The sequence below is a fragment of the Perca flavescens genome, chromosome 16 (assembly GCF_004354835.1).
Source record: "Perca flavescens isolate YP-PL-M2 chromosome 16, PFLA_1.0, whole genome shotgun sequence".
Classification (NCBI taxonomy): domain Eukaryota; kingdom Metazoa; phylum Chordata; class Actinopteri; order Perciformes; family Percidae; genus Perca; species Perca flavescens.
The window spans coordinates 18,920,492-18,937,194 of NC_041346.1; the positions used below are offsets into that span (position 1 = coordinate 18,920,492).

The following is a 16,703-nucleotide window of genomic DNA, read 5'->3' on the forward strand; positions in this document are numbered from 1 at the left end:
TATGAGACTACTCTATAAACAAAGAAATTGTTACAAATGGTCACACAAAAAATCTTAACAGCTATGGATGTATTGTAATAAATATCAGGTTATCATTTTACAGAATTCTGTTGTCTGAAGTGATGACTTCAAGAACATTTTAATCATAGTTATTAATTTTGCGTGATGTGAGTGATTTGCATATCACCCAGACCTATTTCACAGTAAAAGTGTAAAAGTCTTTTTTTGACCATAAATTACAAGGTAGCCTATATTTGTAAATTACTAATGAGTTATTGATGAAACATTTGCATTCGTTCTAAATGAATAGGCTATAGGCCTAAATCAAGGCACATTTTGAGTGATAGGCCTAGATTTTATCAATGTATTTGCCAACATCATTGATGCAAGCATATTTCCATTTTTACTGAGTGTTTGAGCCTTTTAACCATAGAATAGCCTAGTCCATGATATAAACATGATTTAAACCTTAAATGACGGCTATTAGCTGACGCCCAAATCAAACTGCCAGCAGAGAAGAAAGATATTTTTCTTTCACTCAGCTCTGACCTCTGATGTCCGTGTTACTTCCGTGTTCTGCACACCTGTTCCACCTGTATTATAGCGCTGCGCTGTAGGCCATCGGTGCGACTCCAGCTCTGCCGGTGCACCTGTTGCGTTATTGTGCCATGACCGAGGAGCTCATAACGTGCGAACTAACATGCCCGTCTTCACCGACTGGCCCGGGGAAGACTTTAAATGGTGTTAAAACTAAGGAGATGGATTTTGAGCAGCCTATTTTCTCCGTGTTGAGCGGCGGTGTGAAGCCGCAGCAGCAGCAGCAGCCGGCGGGGGACACGGCGCTGTCGACCTCCCCGGCTGGGACCACCGCCGACACCGAGTCCGGGATCTTCTCTGGTGAATGTGAGTTCTGTGTGGAGCACGAGTCTGAGCTGGACTGGTTCTGTGGCACCGAGCAGAGACTTATCTGCTCTCACTGCGCCATCGTGGGCTCCTGCCACGGACACACTGTGACCCCTCTGGCCACCAGAGTAACCACAGTCAGGGTGAGTCATAGCCTACTGTACCCTAATACTGTATTCATGTACAGCTGTTTGCCTCTTTGTATTGACTGAGCTGTGGCGTGATATTGATGATATGTCAGCTTTGGGAATGTAAAAGGTACATATGTTTTCATTATGAGATACCTACAGGGCTATAGGCTAGCCCAGGAAGGTTACTTTCACTTTGTGTGAATACCTTAGCTTCTTTATTTGCCTTATTCTTAACTGTTAGACAGGTTTTTACTTTTACCTCATCTAGCCCACTGGTAAAGCTATTTTCCACTTCTTATCTATGTTTCTTTTATAAGAAAACATGTTTCAGTCAATCACTTTGTTGAGGATTATAGCTGTTATGAAGCTTTAAGGACTGACAAAGTGTTAAAAAAAAAGGTTTTCAGATAAGCCTATTTGACAGTGCAATGTGTAGCCTACTTCATAATTCTTTCTTGGGTGTGGTACATTTTGCATGTGCTTTTCTTGCGGATTTCTCTGCATGGTATTTATAAGGACAGGATTTTCTTGTTTGTCTCTTGTCTCCAGCTGATGAGTGTGTGCGTTTGTGTGTGTGTGTGTGTGTGTTTTTTTTTTTTTTTTTCACCAGAATCAACTGGTGGATGTGTGTGAGAAAATGCAGCTTAAGGCACTGAGGATTGAAAGGTTTATTGACCAGACGCTGGCAGCCAAAGAACAAAAGCTTCAGGTGAGAAATACCACTGATCCCCACCCTCTCAACCACACACTAATGATCACACAGACCAGTGCCAACCTCAATACTGCTACACATTGCTCAGTGGAGCCTACATGTACAGGGTTTTGATGTTGGCTGATCGGCTTTATGAAAAGTTCCCATGTGACAACATGTTCTTTGTGGACGCGCTGTGGAGATAGGTCTGGCAATGCGAGACTTTAGGTGGATACCCTGCAATAGGTCTTTTTGCATTGCATAGGGCTGTGACTAAGGATTATTTTCATTAACAATTAATCTGCCAACTGCTTCTTAAATTATCTAATCAGTCATTAATCAATCTACTGTATAAGAATTCAGAACAGTAAAAAGTGTTTAATTTTCTTCTTCAAATTGCTTGTTTGGTCTGCACAGCTGTTTTCTAAAACCCAAAGATATTCAATTTACAATTATATAAAAAAGCTGCACATTCGAGAAGCTGGAACAAGTGAAGGATTGACATTTTGCCTGATAAATAACTTGAATAAAATTGATTATTGGACTAATTGTCTCAGCACTTGAAACCGTTATTGTTACATCAACAAGGAAAGAGGATATTGTGAAAGAAATCATCCCTGTGTGGTAAAAAACACTTAACAATCCATGTGGTTCCATTACATGATTTCATGTGTTAATTCATAACAATACTTTTAAATACAGCATGAAATAGTATGATAAGCATGCTTCAGGGGGTTGTTATTGTGTCTTTTCCACAATTCACTGCTCCATTAAAGTGATCATATTATGCTTTTTGGCTTTTTTCCCTTTCCCTCCTTGTGTTATATATATTTTTTGTGCCCAAAGCCCAAAGTCCACCCCAAATGGACATCTCCAACAGAAAACACTGTTCACCAACTGCTCCAAACAGCTCTATTGTAATCCAACCAATGACTTCCGTGACTTTGTAACACACGGTCTAATGCTTGCCTAGCTGCTAGTAGTCCTTACCTACTACTGTGCATGTGCGACTCCGAAACAAAGATGGAACAGAAGTGTGATGCCTCACTCTGTAGTTAAAACAGAGAGCTCAACACACAGGGTGAAAAGAGGAGCTGCTGCAATGTGCAGTACAACAAAAATATGGTGTTTTTTGAAAATCAAACCACATAAACCTATTCTGGTACAACCTCTAAATACAATTATGAACCTGAAAATGAGCATAGTTAACAATTGTGAGCGAACAGCTAAGTGATTTCAGATCTTATTATTTAAAAAAAGTTAAATAATGAGGTACTTTGCACTTTGAAATGCATGATTAATAGAGGAAATACAATTATGTTCACTAGTCACATATAACTAGCTGATTTAATTTATCACCAGCATGCAACAAAGCAAATGTTGTCTCTTTCAGTGCACCCATATTTATTAACCTGCCTCAACACACCACAATGGGTGGCTAAAGTGGTCAGAGGTCATTCATGTGTAGTTTTCTAGGTTACAAGTTACCATGAGGAAATCAATCCTCAAGCATACAACAAAGGCAGGTAAGACAAATACGTAGAGACCTTATATGAGCAAGGATTAAATCACCAACGTGCTTCTGTAACAACATAAGACAAACTTACCCGACATTGTGGAAACAAAGCTGTTGGTCAAAACTCTGGTCACTGAACCTCTGTAGCTATTGCTGTGTCAGACGTGGGAAGTCAATCCTGTAAAAGGTCTTTTACAACCTTTGTGCTTTTATGGCCACCCACTGTCAAATGTTTGGCTGCTTATGAGCAGAACCTTGGACAGTGACATTATTGACCCACATGTTGCCTAATGTTGGATTTATTGGATACTTTGCTCAAAATCTGGGGCTTTAGAATATGTCTTTCTTAAACCTTCAATAACAATTTTCTTGGCCATTTGGAGGCAGCAGAAACAAGTTGCACAATGCAACACTGACACATCACCTTTTAAGATGAAACAATGAGCTGAAACTTGCTGGCTGCACAGTAAGCTTCAGATTCAGATGATAATTCTCTTTGGGTTCATCACTCAATGATTTGCAACATTGCCCATGCCCAGAAATCTTAATGAGATAACTACCACTGTATTACTGGTATAGTAGGGCACGGTTGTATTGCGTCATGCTATGTGTATTGTCATATCGGCTAATCCTAACTTGAAGATAACAGTTTGGGCACTTCTGGGAACTTGATGTGATGGTCATTTTCAATGATTTTCTGACATTTTGTAGACTTAAGAAGCCCTCCTTTTTTTAAATAACAAAACCAGTGCCATGTAAAAAGTATTTAATCTGAAACATGGCTGACAAAAGAGTTGGAGAAGCCTTAAAGGGAAATATGTTTTGTCTTTAATTTCTTACTTTTCTGCCAAAGTATTTATCACACAAAAGAATTGCACGATTTAAAGCACATTTGATGATAAACTTTGAGGGTTTTATACATTTTGAAACATTACATCAGTGTATGGGCTTTAGAAACTTAAATGTTACAATTAACCTTGACCTACAATTAAGTATTATCTACTCAATTATATTAAAAACAATGTAATTTGTTATATAAGTTGTCCAATATTTCTTCTTCTCTCCTGTCTTTTGGCGTAGGTAGCGGCGAGCAGGGCAAGGGAGCAGGTGCTGGCTCAGGTCAGTGCAGCACGTGAAGCCCTGGAGGAGGAGGAGCAGCGTCTCCTGGAGGGGGTGCAGAGAGAGGAGGAGCGAGTGGAGCAGTGTCTCCTCACCCAGAGAGCCCACTGGAGCCAGGCTTTGGCGAGTCTGTCGCAAACACGCTCCGGCCTGGTGCACACGCTGACACACACTCCAGACACACAGCTGGTGGTGAGAGACTGGGACATTTTTGTCAGGGGAGTGTGGGGGGGTGGGGGGGAGAACCTGAAATTGGTCATAAATTACTAAACTACATGAATGCCCCAAAGAGTCATCACTTTCTTCCTGTCTTTCAGACTAGTGTCCAGGAGATAGCTGACAGGTAATCTTTAATACGTGACATGGCTTGTGAATATTTTGTTCTTGCTCAGGACATTCCAAAGAGGTAACATCTCTTCTCCTCTTGCTGTTTGTGTCAGGGTGGAGGAGGCAGAGGGGGTCGGGGAGCCCTGTGACACAGACCAGCTCAACCTGAACCCAGGCTGCAGTGACAGCAAGCTGCTGAAAGGTCTGTGGGCCACTGCAGTGCTGCTGGGGCCAAACGGTTAGTAGATTTGTATTCAATCTTCACAACGTGAACACAACGTGACAGATCCAGCAGCATATAAGGTTATTGCATACACTAATGATGGTAATTAGCATATGTGCAAATCTTGAAAAAATAGAAAACAGGACATTTTAAAATCAAAAGCAGGGAGTTTTTTTTGTTGTAATAAATTCTGAGTATGTTTTATGTATGCGATAACAATACCAAACTAGATGCTATGCTCCAAACAGAAACATGCTGAGAAACTCCTTCTGTGACATCGATCCACTAATGGAAGATCATTAACTTAAGTAATAACATACAATATTACAATGTAAAAAAAATACTCCAGTACAAGCAAAAAAACTGCATTCAAAAAGTATAAGATTAAATGTCCCTACATAATAAAGTGAAAGTACTAATTTTGCCGAATCGCTCCTTTTCAGTGTTACAATATTGTAGATGTTATTTTTTTAAAACATTAATACTAATTTGGATTTATATTTTATAAGCCCCTTCTGTATTTTAAGGTTCTACAGAAGAGTAAGTAGTAACTACTGTGTAGCTGTCACATGATTCTATAGGAGTATAAAGTAACTGGAACTACATTTTCCACCACACTGTATACAAGTATAAAGGTCCTCAAACATTTTCAGAGTAAATGTACTTTTTTATCACACATATACTGGTGTTTTCATTGGAGATAAGTGTGCAGATGCTTTGATGTCTTTTGATGTTCTGTATTTTTTGCGCACAGAACCTTCTTGACTTGTGGTAGTGTGCTGTAGCTCTGGAAATATATGGCACATATACACATTTATCCTACATAGACTACATTTTGTCCTCATGTATTTTGCTCCCTGGTTGGCAACAGCGGTGAAATAGGGCCTGGATGTTTTTGTGTTACTGAGCAGGTTTTGAAATAAATCTAAACAGACAAGAAGATATATATATATGTGAGGTAGACATAGTGGAAGTAGTGCAAAATAAAATGCAAATTATACTCTAACGTTGTAGTGCAGTTAGGGATCAGATAATTTAAAGAAGTGTAATAATAGTGTGATAGTGTCTGTCAGTCTTTCGTCTGTTAGGGGGGGGGGGGAGTGTAAGGCTTTACCTCCTGACCCCCCTGTCCCGACACAGAGGGGATGGTTGTTCAGGGAGACGGCAGCTGGCAGGAAGGACCTCCTGTAGCGTTCCTTGTCACAGCTGTGCCGGATCATTCTCTTAATGAAAGTGATCCGCTGTTTGACCAGGTGGTTGTAAAAGAGGATGTCAAGTGTTTTCCGTGATGCACAACAGTTTGTGTAGCATCCTCTCTATTCCACCACCACCTCACCGGCTCCAAGGTGCTTCCCAGAACAGAGCCGGCCTTTCTGATCAGTTTTTAGTTTGTTTTGGTGGTCGGCTCTGATGCTACTCCCCCAGCACATTACAACAAAGAAAATAATGCTTGCTAAAATAGAAAGGTAAAAGATCTGCAATATCTTGCACACATTAAATGACCTGAGTTTCTTCAGGAAGTTGAATCTGCTCTGTCCTTTCTTGTAAACAGCCTCAGTGTTTCATTTCCAGTCAAGTCTGTTAAACTCCAAGGTATTTATCCACCACCTCCAGCTCCTCTCCCAGAATGTTGATGGGATCAATAGCAGTCCCTGTTCTCCTAAAGCGTATGATGATGATATATCACGTTCAGGAGTAGATGGTTCCCACCGCAGCACTCCTGTCCTCCTTTAATACACCCAACAACTGCAGAGTCATCTGAGAATTTCTGCAGATGACAGGACTCTGAGTTGTAGTGAAAGTCTGCAGTGTATAAAGTGATCCATACCAAACTTCACTGACCGATTCTGTAACTATTGACTTTGGCATTTATGACATCCTTGTGTGTGTGGTGAAGAGCAAGCTGTGATATTACAGTAAACAAAGGATTTTATTAAAGTAAAGAATTCTCAAAATCTCTCAAAACATGCCTGTTACTATTGCAGCAGTTTGTGACATTCAATCCATATTTTTCTTCTTCCCACAGCTTATGGATCATCTTCTTTAAAGTTTGATGAGCGCACAGTGAGCCCTCTCCTGTCTTTGTCTGACGACTTCTACACTTTGTCCTTTCTTCACAAAAAAGTTCGCCAATCCCCGCCCTACGACCCAGCACGCTTCGACTGTTGGCCCAATGCGCTGGGTTCACTGTCCATGTCCTCTGGCACCCACAGCTGGGTGGTGGATGTGGGCCAGAGTGGTGCCTTTAAGGTCGGGGTCTGCTACACGTCTCTGGAGCGCAAAGGCTCTGGGAACGAGGCCCGGCTGGGCTACAACAGTCAGTCTTGGGTGCTGTCTCACTACGACGGGGACTACTCCTTCTGCTACGCAGGGAAGCAGGTGCCCCTGCAGGTGGTGAGGAGACCCCAGAGGATCGGCCTGCTGCTGGATTGGCCGACTCATACGCTGATGTTTTACGAGCCTAACTCCAGCGCAGTGCTATACTCTGTCACACATCCCTTCAGTGCCCCGCTGCTGCCGGCGTTTGCCGTGACTGACCGCAGTATCACTATACTGCACTGACACACCACACACTCTGCCAAACACCTTAAACATGTGAAGAAATGCCATTCCTTAATGTAAATATGATCAGCAGCTAATGATTCTCCATCTGACTGTGCAGTTAGCAAAGGTTTCAATTTCTATTTATTTGATCAGATATTCTTTTTAGTGGCTGCTGATTCTTTCTTTTTTTTCTTCACTATTTTAAATGATTTAATAGATTTTAATTTAGAGATAATCAGATAATTTAATGTTATCTGTTGATCATATTATATAGTTATTATTATTATTATTATTATTATTATACAGTAGTGCTGTAACAGTATTTTGTGTGACTGACGATGATTGTTTTTTATATTTTTAATATAATTGTTTTTAGCATCAATTTGATCTGTGTAATGAAGCTTCCCTTTGTAATGAAGCATTTCTTCATAGAAAAAAAAATAATAACACTAGTTGATCCAGGACTGTTTTAAATGTGTGAACAAGAAACTACAGAAATACTCTTGAGATCATTTTGTAACAATGTTATATGCTCTGTAAACCAATTATTACAGTATGACTGTTATATTTTCTGACTCTTGAAACGTTGGCCTAAAAAAAAAATAAACAATTTAATTGGAGCCCAACAGTGTGCAGACTTCATTTGTGGCCTGCAGTTACTGTAAGCATTTTTCTGTCTTACACTTTCCTAAGTTGTAAAACACAAGGTAGAATTTGCATTCATATATTTTCAGAGATTAATTCATTAATTAGTTTGTTCTTTCATGTTTTGTGTGTATTTGTCAATGTAGTACATATAACAATATATGTAATACATCACAATACAAGTTGTCCTGTAGGAACTCCGCAGGAAGATAAGATATGCTAACAGAATTGAGTGTAACTCAAAAACACTAATCATTCTTCCTCAGACTTTTGTCTTTAACTAAAAAGAAGTAATAATACCACAATGTGAAGATACAGTAAATAATAATAATAAGTCCTGCATTGAAAATGTTACTTAAGTATGTATGTAAGTAAAACTTAGTAACAAAAGTAGCAGACCATTATACTATTATGTATTATATCATTAGATTCTCACTCGTGCATTAATGTCTAAGCAGCATTTTATTGTTACTGTAGTTGGTTGGGATGGAGCTAATTTTTAACTACTCATATAAGGCTGCAACTAATGATTATTTATATTACAGATTAATCTCCTGATTATATTTTCAATTGATCGATTGATTGGTTTGTAAAAATTCAGAAATTAGTGAGAAATGGCAAGTTACACAGAGCCCAAAGTGACATCGTCACAGTGCTTTGTTTTGTTTAAGCCACATTACACACCTCAAAATTATAAAAAATGTAATTGAAATAATTAAAAGAAAAAGCAGCAACTCTTCACATTTTAGAAACTGGAACCATGAAATGTTTGGCATTTTTGCATTAAAAATGACTTGGATTGACTTTCTGTCAATAGATCACTTCAGCTGGTAAAAGGTAGCCTACATTTTCCCGTTTTATGCAAAAATCTGAATCTGTAAAGTAATGAGTAACTACAGCTGTCAAATCATTGTAGTGGAGTAAAAAGTACCTCTGAAATGTATTGAAGATACACATTTCTTAGGGAACATAAAATGAACATTCTCAAGTAAAGTAATTACCTTAGATTTGTCCTTGAGTGAATGTGCTTAGTAACCCTCTACCGCCTAAGACAGTTGATGATTCCTCTTTTCATTAGAAGCATCCTTAGAAAAAACAGTTTGAAACTTTTAAATTTGGCAAAGTAGCTCAACTGTTAGGATCATAATATGTGAGCTCACAAAACCACAAATTTGTTTTGTGTCCAAAACCAGATGTACACACCTCAGAAGTTTGGCAGAAACCCACTAGAGGGCAGTAAAGTCAAATTAAACTTTCACAACCAACATCACAAACATGATCTTGATGATGCACTTTCAGATTAGTATGTTAAGTGAAAATGTGTCTCCAGGACCGCGGACAGCTACAGGTGTTCATACAATCAGACAAAAACATATGGTTCCCACAAGATACAGATACACGCATGATTCATTTTAAGAATATGTAAATTCTAATCTCTTGCTTAATGAAAGCAACAAACCCATAGTAAGAAGTGTAAAGTGATCAGGAACTCTATGTGAGAGTTTCTGGTCACTTCACACTTCTTACTATGAGTTTGAACTCATAGTAAGAAATGTGTTGTGACCAGAAACTCTATGTGAAGAGAGGGTAATAGGCAATGAAAGAAAACTTAGAAAAAGAAAAACTAACTGGATGTCCTAGGATGTAGCAAGTCCAGATATTTCATGTGATTTCGGTACTATGTTGTGTAACATTGTAACAGCCCATTGTTTGCTATTACAACAGAGACACTGTCTATAAAAACATCTTCCCATTAAAGTTATTCAGATTTGAATGAATTAGGAGTTAAATGAATTAGTGAATTAGTGTGTAGGCTTGGTTCAAAATGTCCCAATTGCTCTGTTAATGACCCCTTTATTGCTAGCTGAACCATGGTATATGTAACTTAAAATTTAATTAGCATTTTAAGTGGCTAAATTGAAGAAATAAATTATAAAATGTGATGTACAACAATAAAATGCAGAGAGGAAGTTTTTACTCCTTAACTTGGAGGGAAACACATCATCATAGTGGTTAGTATTCACATGTAACCGTCATATCTACAAAGCAATGCAAGTAAAATCATGACTTATCTTTGTGTATTGTGTCCAAAGAACCATGGGGAAATACAGTATAAAGTTGCACAGCGACATTGAACTAAATGTATGACAGCATTTAATGAAGAGGTCTTCATGTTTTCGGAGCTGTGGAATAACACGCAATCCACACACAAGGTCACAAATAAGATCATGATAACCTTGAAATTGGTTCTCACGAGGAAAATGCATTTAACTGGAAAGACTAAAGGGTATTTTTGACACTGGGTTTGCTCATGTCATTTCACACACCTGCCTAGCAGTTTGACTTCCTGTTAATGTTTTATTATTACTGTTAAAAGGAGAGGCATCATTTATTCAGTATGTGATGAAATGATTACAGAAGCAGCTGCACTAAACATCTGCTCCTTTCCCACCCATATGTGTGTGTAGTACAACGACACATGCACATGATACTATTTCTCAATTTATTTATTAATTTAATTGACAAGACAGTGCATTTTAATGAACATTTCTGAAAAAATGCCAGAATTAGCCAAAAGGCTAGTTTTCATCTGTAGTCCCTGGTCAGCTGTTACAATAGACTCCCTTAAAAGTAAAACAAGAAAAGATAAAAGAATTATTGAAATTGGGTGCAAGCAGCAACTAGTCGTAAGTTCACAGCAATATTAAACAAGATAAATTGTCACAGAAATATTGGCATGAACATTATAATAATGGACCAATGGTGTAATGCAATAATTTTCATTTACTTTGGTACTTGATACAAATACCCACTTTCTGTCACAATTGCAACAACAAATGGCGACTGAACATGACCTGCTGACCAAGACCTGCTATCTAGAAGCATCAGAAGAGCAAAAAAACTGGAGCATTTCATCAGCTGAAATGTGTTCACTCAAAATGATTCACAATTCTACGTAAAAGCTGACACGCCAAAGTTTGGCAATTGTGAAATTCCCTCATTTCCTCAGTCGTTAATTGCATTCTTCTCCACAGTATAACACTTCAAATATTTTGTGTTTGTCCGCAATAAAAAGTCTTTTGTCCGGTGATCCCTGCATCATTCATTCATCCTTTTTTTTTTTTTTTTTTTTTGTCTTTCTCAGGTGTTCCTCTTTTTGGTAGCCCTGACTATGACAGGAGGTGGCTCTATGTTGAGCTCTTGTCGGAGGTCTTCGATGCTCTGCGCCCATCGTCTCTCGTAGAAGATGCTGAGGACGCAGCGGGCCCGATGACCATTCCGCAGAGCCCAAGGGCCCAAGGATGTGAACAGCAACTTTAAACGGCTAGAAGAAGGTGATACAAGACAGGAAAATAATTCATTTCTGATTAACCAGTTCCTCACAAGGAAGTTCAGTTATTGAATGAGGAAGGATTAATGATTTACAGGTAAAGATGACGGTTTGATTATGAGGGTAAAAGTGATATACAGTTGTTGGAGCGTTTCCTCTTATCCCTCTGTGAGATCTGGACAAAAGGCGAATAATTGTTTACAATATACTTCTCTCTGATAAAACATTTAACGGGCTGCATTGTTGTCAGAGTTGAGTTAATGCTTTTTAACGTTCAATTGTTCAACAGATAAAAGGCCTAGGCCTATGTAGCCTAAAGCTGTGTTTCAACAAAAAGTTCCTGGGACTTTTAGTCCGTGGAGCACCTTTTAAAGAACCAAAAAAAATCCGTCAGCCGTTTTTTTATCTACTAAAATAGTACTACATCAATACTAGAGTACTTTCTTGCTTTACAAATGAAGCAGTACAATTGAAATTATTAGCTGACTAATCAATAAGTCAACCCAACATTTATCAGCTTTTTTGGTAATAGATATATCATTTATTCATTTTTTGAGCAAAAGTGCAAAAAAGCTTTTGCCTAAAAAATACTTGCTGGTTTTCTTTTTTTTTTTATTTTTATTTTTATATATATATATATATATATATATATATATATATATATATATATATATATATATACACACACACACAGTATATATATGTCTGTTGCTCAGACAAAACAAGCCAAAACAAAAATCGTAGTTAGTTGTAGCCTCACCCCAAAGCACTAAGCTCTGTTCTTTGCTGTGAGTTCACAGAAACAGGTGAGCATGAATACTATGAGCCTATCAAAGATTTTCACTCTAACTGTTAACTACCTATACCTTTGCTCGTACTGCTACAGAGCTTACTAAATGTCTCAGTGGTCCAATACTGTGCTGTCGTTTAGACTCTGGTATTGTACCTTGTACTCAGCCGAAGTGGCCCCAACACAGCTCCAAGTGCACACATAGGAAGCCCAGTCTGAGCAGCTTCGAACCATTTCACTGCCACTTCACCTGAAAGCAGCAAGAATGGACGGAAAGAGAAAGAAATATCCAGATTATTCCAGATGAAAGAAGAAGAGAAAACTAGAAGGAAGTTGACGGTTAAGTGTGTTGAAAGCCACACTATTGTTAAATATGATTTTAACTTGTAAAGCCTGACTCACCCAACATGTTTGTGGGCATGCCCAGTAAGGTGTGCAGCAAATCATGGACCTCTCTGTATCTCTGCATGACGTAAGCTAGCTCTTCATCGTCCACAAACCTTACGTCTGCCCTTGAGTCGGGGGTGACATCCTGACAGAACAGGAAAGTGAATGCTAGAGTGAAGCCGAATGGGAAACGTAAAAAGGAAGGAATTTCTTAGGGAATGTGTTTATCTTGATGTAATCAGTCTTGACAGGAACACTCACATTGTCCTCCAGGAAGCGAAGGTATTCTCTCCCAAAAGATCCGTCTGGCAGAGAGGCCATATCACTTAGATCAAGTGTAGACAGCCGGATCCGGGGCCTTTCTCTGTCATTAACATGTAAGACTAAATCAAATTTCATTCACAGAGAGAAAATGCCATTTAAAAGCACCTGAATCAAAAAGTTACTGAATAGTGTTACAGGGACTCACTTAAGGATTGTGTAGCCTTCAGGGTCGTTTCTCATCTTGTCCCTGAGATTTATCAATGCTAGGTGTCCTGTCGCCTCCCCGAGCACTGCAACCATGTCTGTAGGGAGAGTTTCACGCATTATATGGTATTAAATGTACAATTTAGATAAAGAGATTTGTTGCTGATAAACCTACAATCTAATAATTGATTGCCCCAAAATGGCGTACATTTCAACTAAAATATTTGTTACATTGATAATATACAGTTTAAGAATATGCAGTTTGTCTAAAAATAAAGTGTGTTATAATAGCTTAAATGGACTTGATTTAAAGGGCAATCCAGCAAATTTACACATAAGGATCAGTTTACTCATCACCAGGAGTACTAGTCAGCCTGTGAATACAGCCTTAATGTCTTCTGTGGCTTTAGTCTGAGAAAATGTCTGGCTGAAAATGTCAAATCTGGTGATGTCATCATAGTTTTCTCGGTTTGTGTTTGGATAGTACAAAGTTTTAACAGAATGCCTGCATTACAAACTGGGGATGTGGAGTTGGAAGGACCTGGGTGTTTACCAGGCGGAAAGGGGCAATTAAAAAAGGCATTTCAAAATGTAGGATACAGCATTTTTGGAGATCAAACGATACTGGGGATTAAAAGACAGGTGTAGCCCTCACTAACAGGTGTTAGTGCTCTCTTCTTCCCTGAAAGTTTCAGGGTAAGTGCAATTGCTTTGTATCTACTCTCATTTCTGTTTCCAAGACATTTTAAAAGCATGTAAAAGTGGTCTCCAGAGAATAAAATATTGAGAATGAGTATCTGTACTTGGTAGGCTACATGAGAAAAGAACCTCAGGTACAGTCCCAAACGTTATTATTTCACTGGAAAATGAAAAAGAAGAAACACTCTGAACACGGAGACATCAAAGTCTTTGGCTTGTGATTTAGTCATAAGGCAAAAATGTGTAATTAAACATTTTAGCATTCAGTTAGAATGTATCGCTAGAGAGCACAATTAAGTACCACAGCCAATCAATTTACAAACCAAATAACAGACTAACCTTTACAGGTCTAAAAATGATCACACCGTTAACATCTGGTTTTCCCCCCTAAGCTTTAAACCACACAAAAAAACAAGTGAACTTTATGATAACTAACTATAATTTTTACTAGTATGTGGATGTATGAAAGACTCCCATTAAAGCAGTCAAACAGACACGATTGATTTTTAATGAATTTCCAAAGTTTGGAACATTAGGGGTGTTCTATTGCACCACCATCAACAGAGCTATCTCCATATTTGACAATGCAGTTATCTGTGACTGGTATGTACCGCCTAATCTTCTTGGAGTCTTTTTTCAGATTGCCTTGATTTGATAGCAGAGATGCAGGCAGGAAAAGCAGGGGGATTGGCATACAAAATATTTCCCCAGCCAGTCAAACCCGGCGTTGTGGTTATATTTGCATGTGTCAGAACCACTCGGCCCATGGGAAGGCTTTTAATTATTTTTTTAAACAAAGAAGAAAGGGAGATGCAAAGGGAAAGAAATAAAAGCACAGACAACAACAAAGAATGCAGCCTGAGCCCCATGTTGATGTATGGGCCTGTTTTGACCTGGTTTTAACATCCGTCCTGAGTGATCCGATCACAAGTGGACAGCTCAAAGTATGTTTGTTCCCAGACTTCCCACCTGGCAGTAGAATGTGTCTCCAAATGTGTCTTGAGTGACCACTTGTGATCTGATCACTCAGATCAGATTTTAATACCAGATCAAAACAGGGCTTACGTGAGTCTCACCATGTCTGTGGGGGTCGTGTAGTGCGGCCACACCTGACCCAACAGCCAACACGGCTTTCTGGATGGGGGTGGTGTGGATATGTCCAGGATACAGCCCATTATAACAGCTGTCGGTAAACCCAGTGCTACTACTGTGCACCTGGTGGGCACACACTGCTGAGAAAAAGGAGGAGCTGCATGAGAAACATTTACACAACTGGACCAAGACAATGCAATAATGCACTTGATATTTGTTTTATTGCCCTCAAATAACAACTCAGATTATTGATAACGATGTATATCGATGGCAAAAACCTTTGGTATGCTCTACAGAAGCCAGTAAAACCAGCAATTTCATGAAAAAGACTGCAGTATACCACGCATGCTCATGTTTGAGAGAAATATGTATAGTATTTGGGGAAAATCTGAATGAAAATATTTATCATTTGTGAGATTTTTATGGCAAAGAAATGTTAATTTTCTTCTTTTTAGTTCTCCTCTACTTACAAGACATCTGAAAAGTATTGCTGGACTGAGCCGAGGCTTAGGAGCGTGGGTCAAGTCATCCTGGAAGTTTTGCATGAAACGCGTTTTGAGGCTTGTATTGTTTTAGACCAATGTGCCAAAGCTCTAAGAAATTTGAGAAATTATTGTTCCTGAATAAAATGGATAACTTCTCCCCTCTACATAATTGTCATAGTTAAACAAGTAGCCTACTGTGTATTATGTTTAATGTTTCAGTTTTAAACTTTTGTGTTTGTAACATTCCAAAATGTTCATTTTGACTAAACATTTTTGATTTTTATTGCAAATGCATATCGGTTCCAAATATCCCTTTATACGTTTCATTAACTACAAATAATCGGTATCGATATCGGCCCTGAAAAAAACTGTATCGGTCGACTACATGGATTACATCGAAATTGATTTCTTTCTTTTTTCATTGTTGACAGTCATTATTCCCAAGCCTTTACAGGCGCAACATACAGATGGTTGAGATAATCTGTTTTACACTCTTGACCAACAGGTGGTTTTGAGTGCACATGAAGCTTCGAAATGAAACCTTTGCGAACCAATTTGCTGGAAAGTTTAGGTTTCATCTCGCCCACTGAAAAGAGTGATCAGCTCATCATTCATAATAAGCTGTCTGTTTATTTATATAATACTCATTCAGTTTAGTTTTGGAACATCATCACTGACATTTAAATTGTATTAATGTTACTTTTTAAAAGATATTCGCAATGAAATGCGAGCTACATCCATCTATTCATTTGGTTCACCCATGGAAATAATTAATATAAATCCTTAACGTTAAGCTACTACAATATAATTAGTGACATATATGTGATGCTAGGTTACTACATAACGTTAACTTAGCTGCTGGCTGAGGAGTGTGTGCAACGTTAACGTTGAGTAGCCTCTGTGGTATGCTGCCAGCTAGGCTTCGACATGCATTTATGTCCACATTAAAACAGTAACGTTAAATAACATCTAGCTATCCATTTAAAATATATTAGCAGCTTTTCGCTTTTTCAAATAACGCAGAAACGCGTAACGTTAGCTAGCTGTAGAAACTCATACCTTTGGAGATCAAAACGTATTGTCGCTGATTTAACCATTGGAAAAGTCTACCAGCGTACAGCCACATTGTGGATATGTGAACGCTGATGCGCATGCGTCATCTGATCTGACACTGGCTTTGTACTCCGGGGCAACGAATGTTATCTCCATAGGTTATCTCCTTACATACACCTACAGTCTCCGTATATGTAAGATTGGGAATGATTGAGATTTCTCTTGGCACAGCTACCAGAAGACTTACAACTTTCAGACACGTTGCTCACGTCACATTCTCTCAGTTGGAGGCTGCGCAG

General features: G+C 38.6%; 2 protein-coding genes across 3 annotated transcripts; one reads left to right on the forward strand and one right to left on the reverse strand.

Annotated features, from left to right (window-relative positions):
* Nucleotides 1-572: 572 nt before the first annotated feature.
* bspry (B-box and SPRY domain containing) lies at nucleotides 573-7,633 on the forward strand. The gene is made up of 6 exons (XM_028602245.1): nucleotides 573-1,046; nucleotides 1,645-1,743; nucleotides 4,322-4,552; nucleotides 4,678-4,703; nucleotides 4,801-4,925; nucleotides 6,937-7,633. Exons 1-6 carry the CDS (start codon nucleotides 669-671, stop codon nucleotides 7,470-7,472), a joined length of 1,395 nt encoding a protein of 464 aa, XP_028458046.1. The 5' UTR covers nucleotides 573-668; the 3' UTR covers nucleotides 7,473-7,633.
* Nucleotides 7,634-10,628: 2,995 nt separating this feature from the next.
* coq4 (coenzyme Q4 homolog (S. cerevisiae)) lies at nucleotides 10,629-16,636 on the reverse strand. 2 transcript variants are annotated; one of them, XM_028601802.1, is made up of 7 exons: nucleotides 16,411-16,636; nucleotides 14,851-15,003; nucleotides 13,077-13,173; nucleotides 12,869-12,971; nucleotides 12,623-12,752; nucleotides 12,377-12,470; nucleotides 10,629-11,424 (listed from the first exon to the last, which is right to left on the reverse strand). In XM_028601802.1, the coding sequence occupies exons 1-7, from the start codon at nucleotides 16,502-16,504 to the stop codon at nucleotides 11,241-11,243; spliced, it is 855 nt and encodes a 284-aa protein (XP_028457603.1). In that variant the 5' UTR covers nucleotides 16,505-16,636; the 3' UTR covers nucleotides 10,629-11,240. The 2 variants fall into 2 exon arrangements, with proteins under 2 accessions (XP_028457603.1, XP_028457602.1); XM_028601801.1 differs by having other exon boundaries at nucleotides 14,851-15,006.
* Nucleotides 16,637-16,703: the final 67 nt, after the last annotated feature.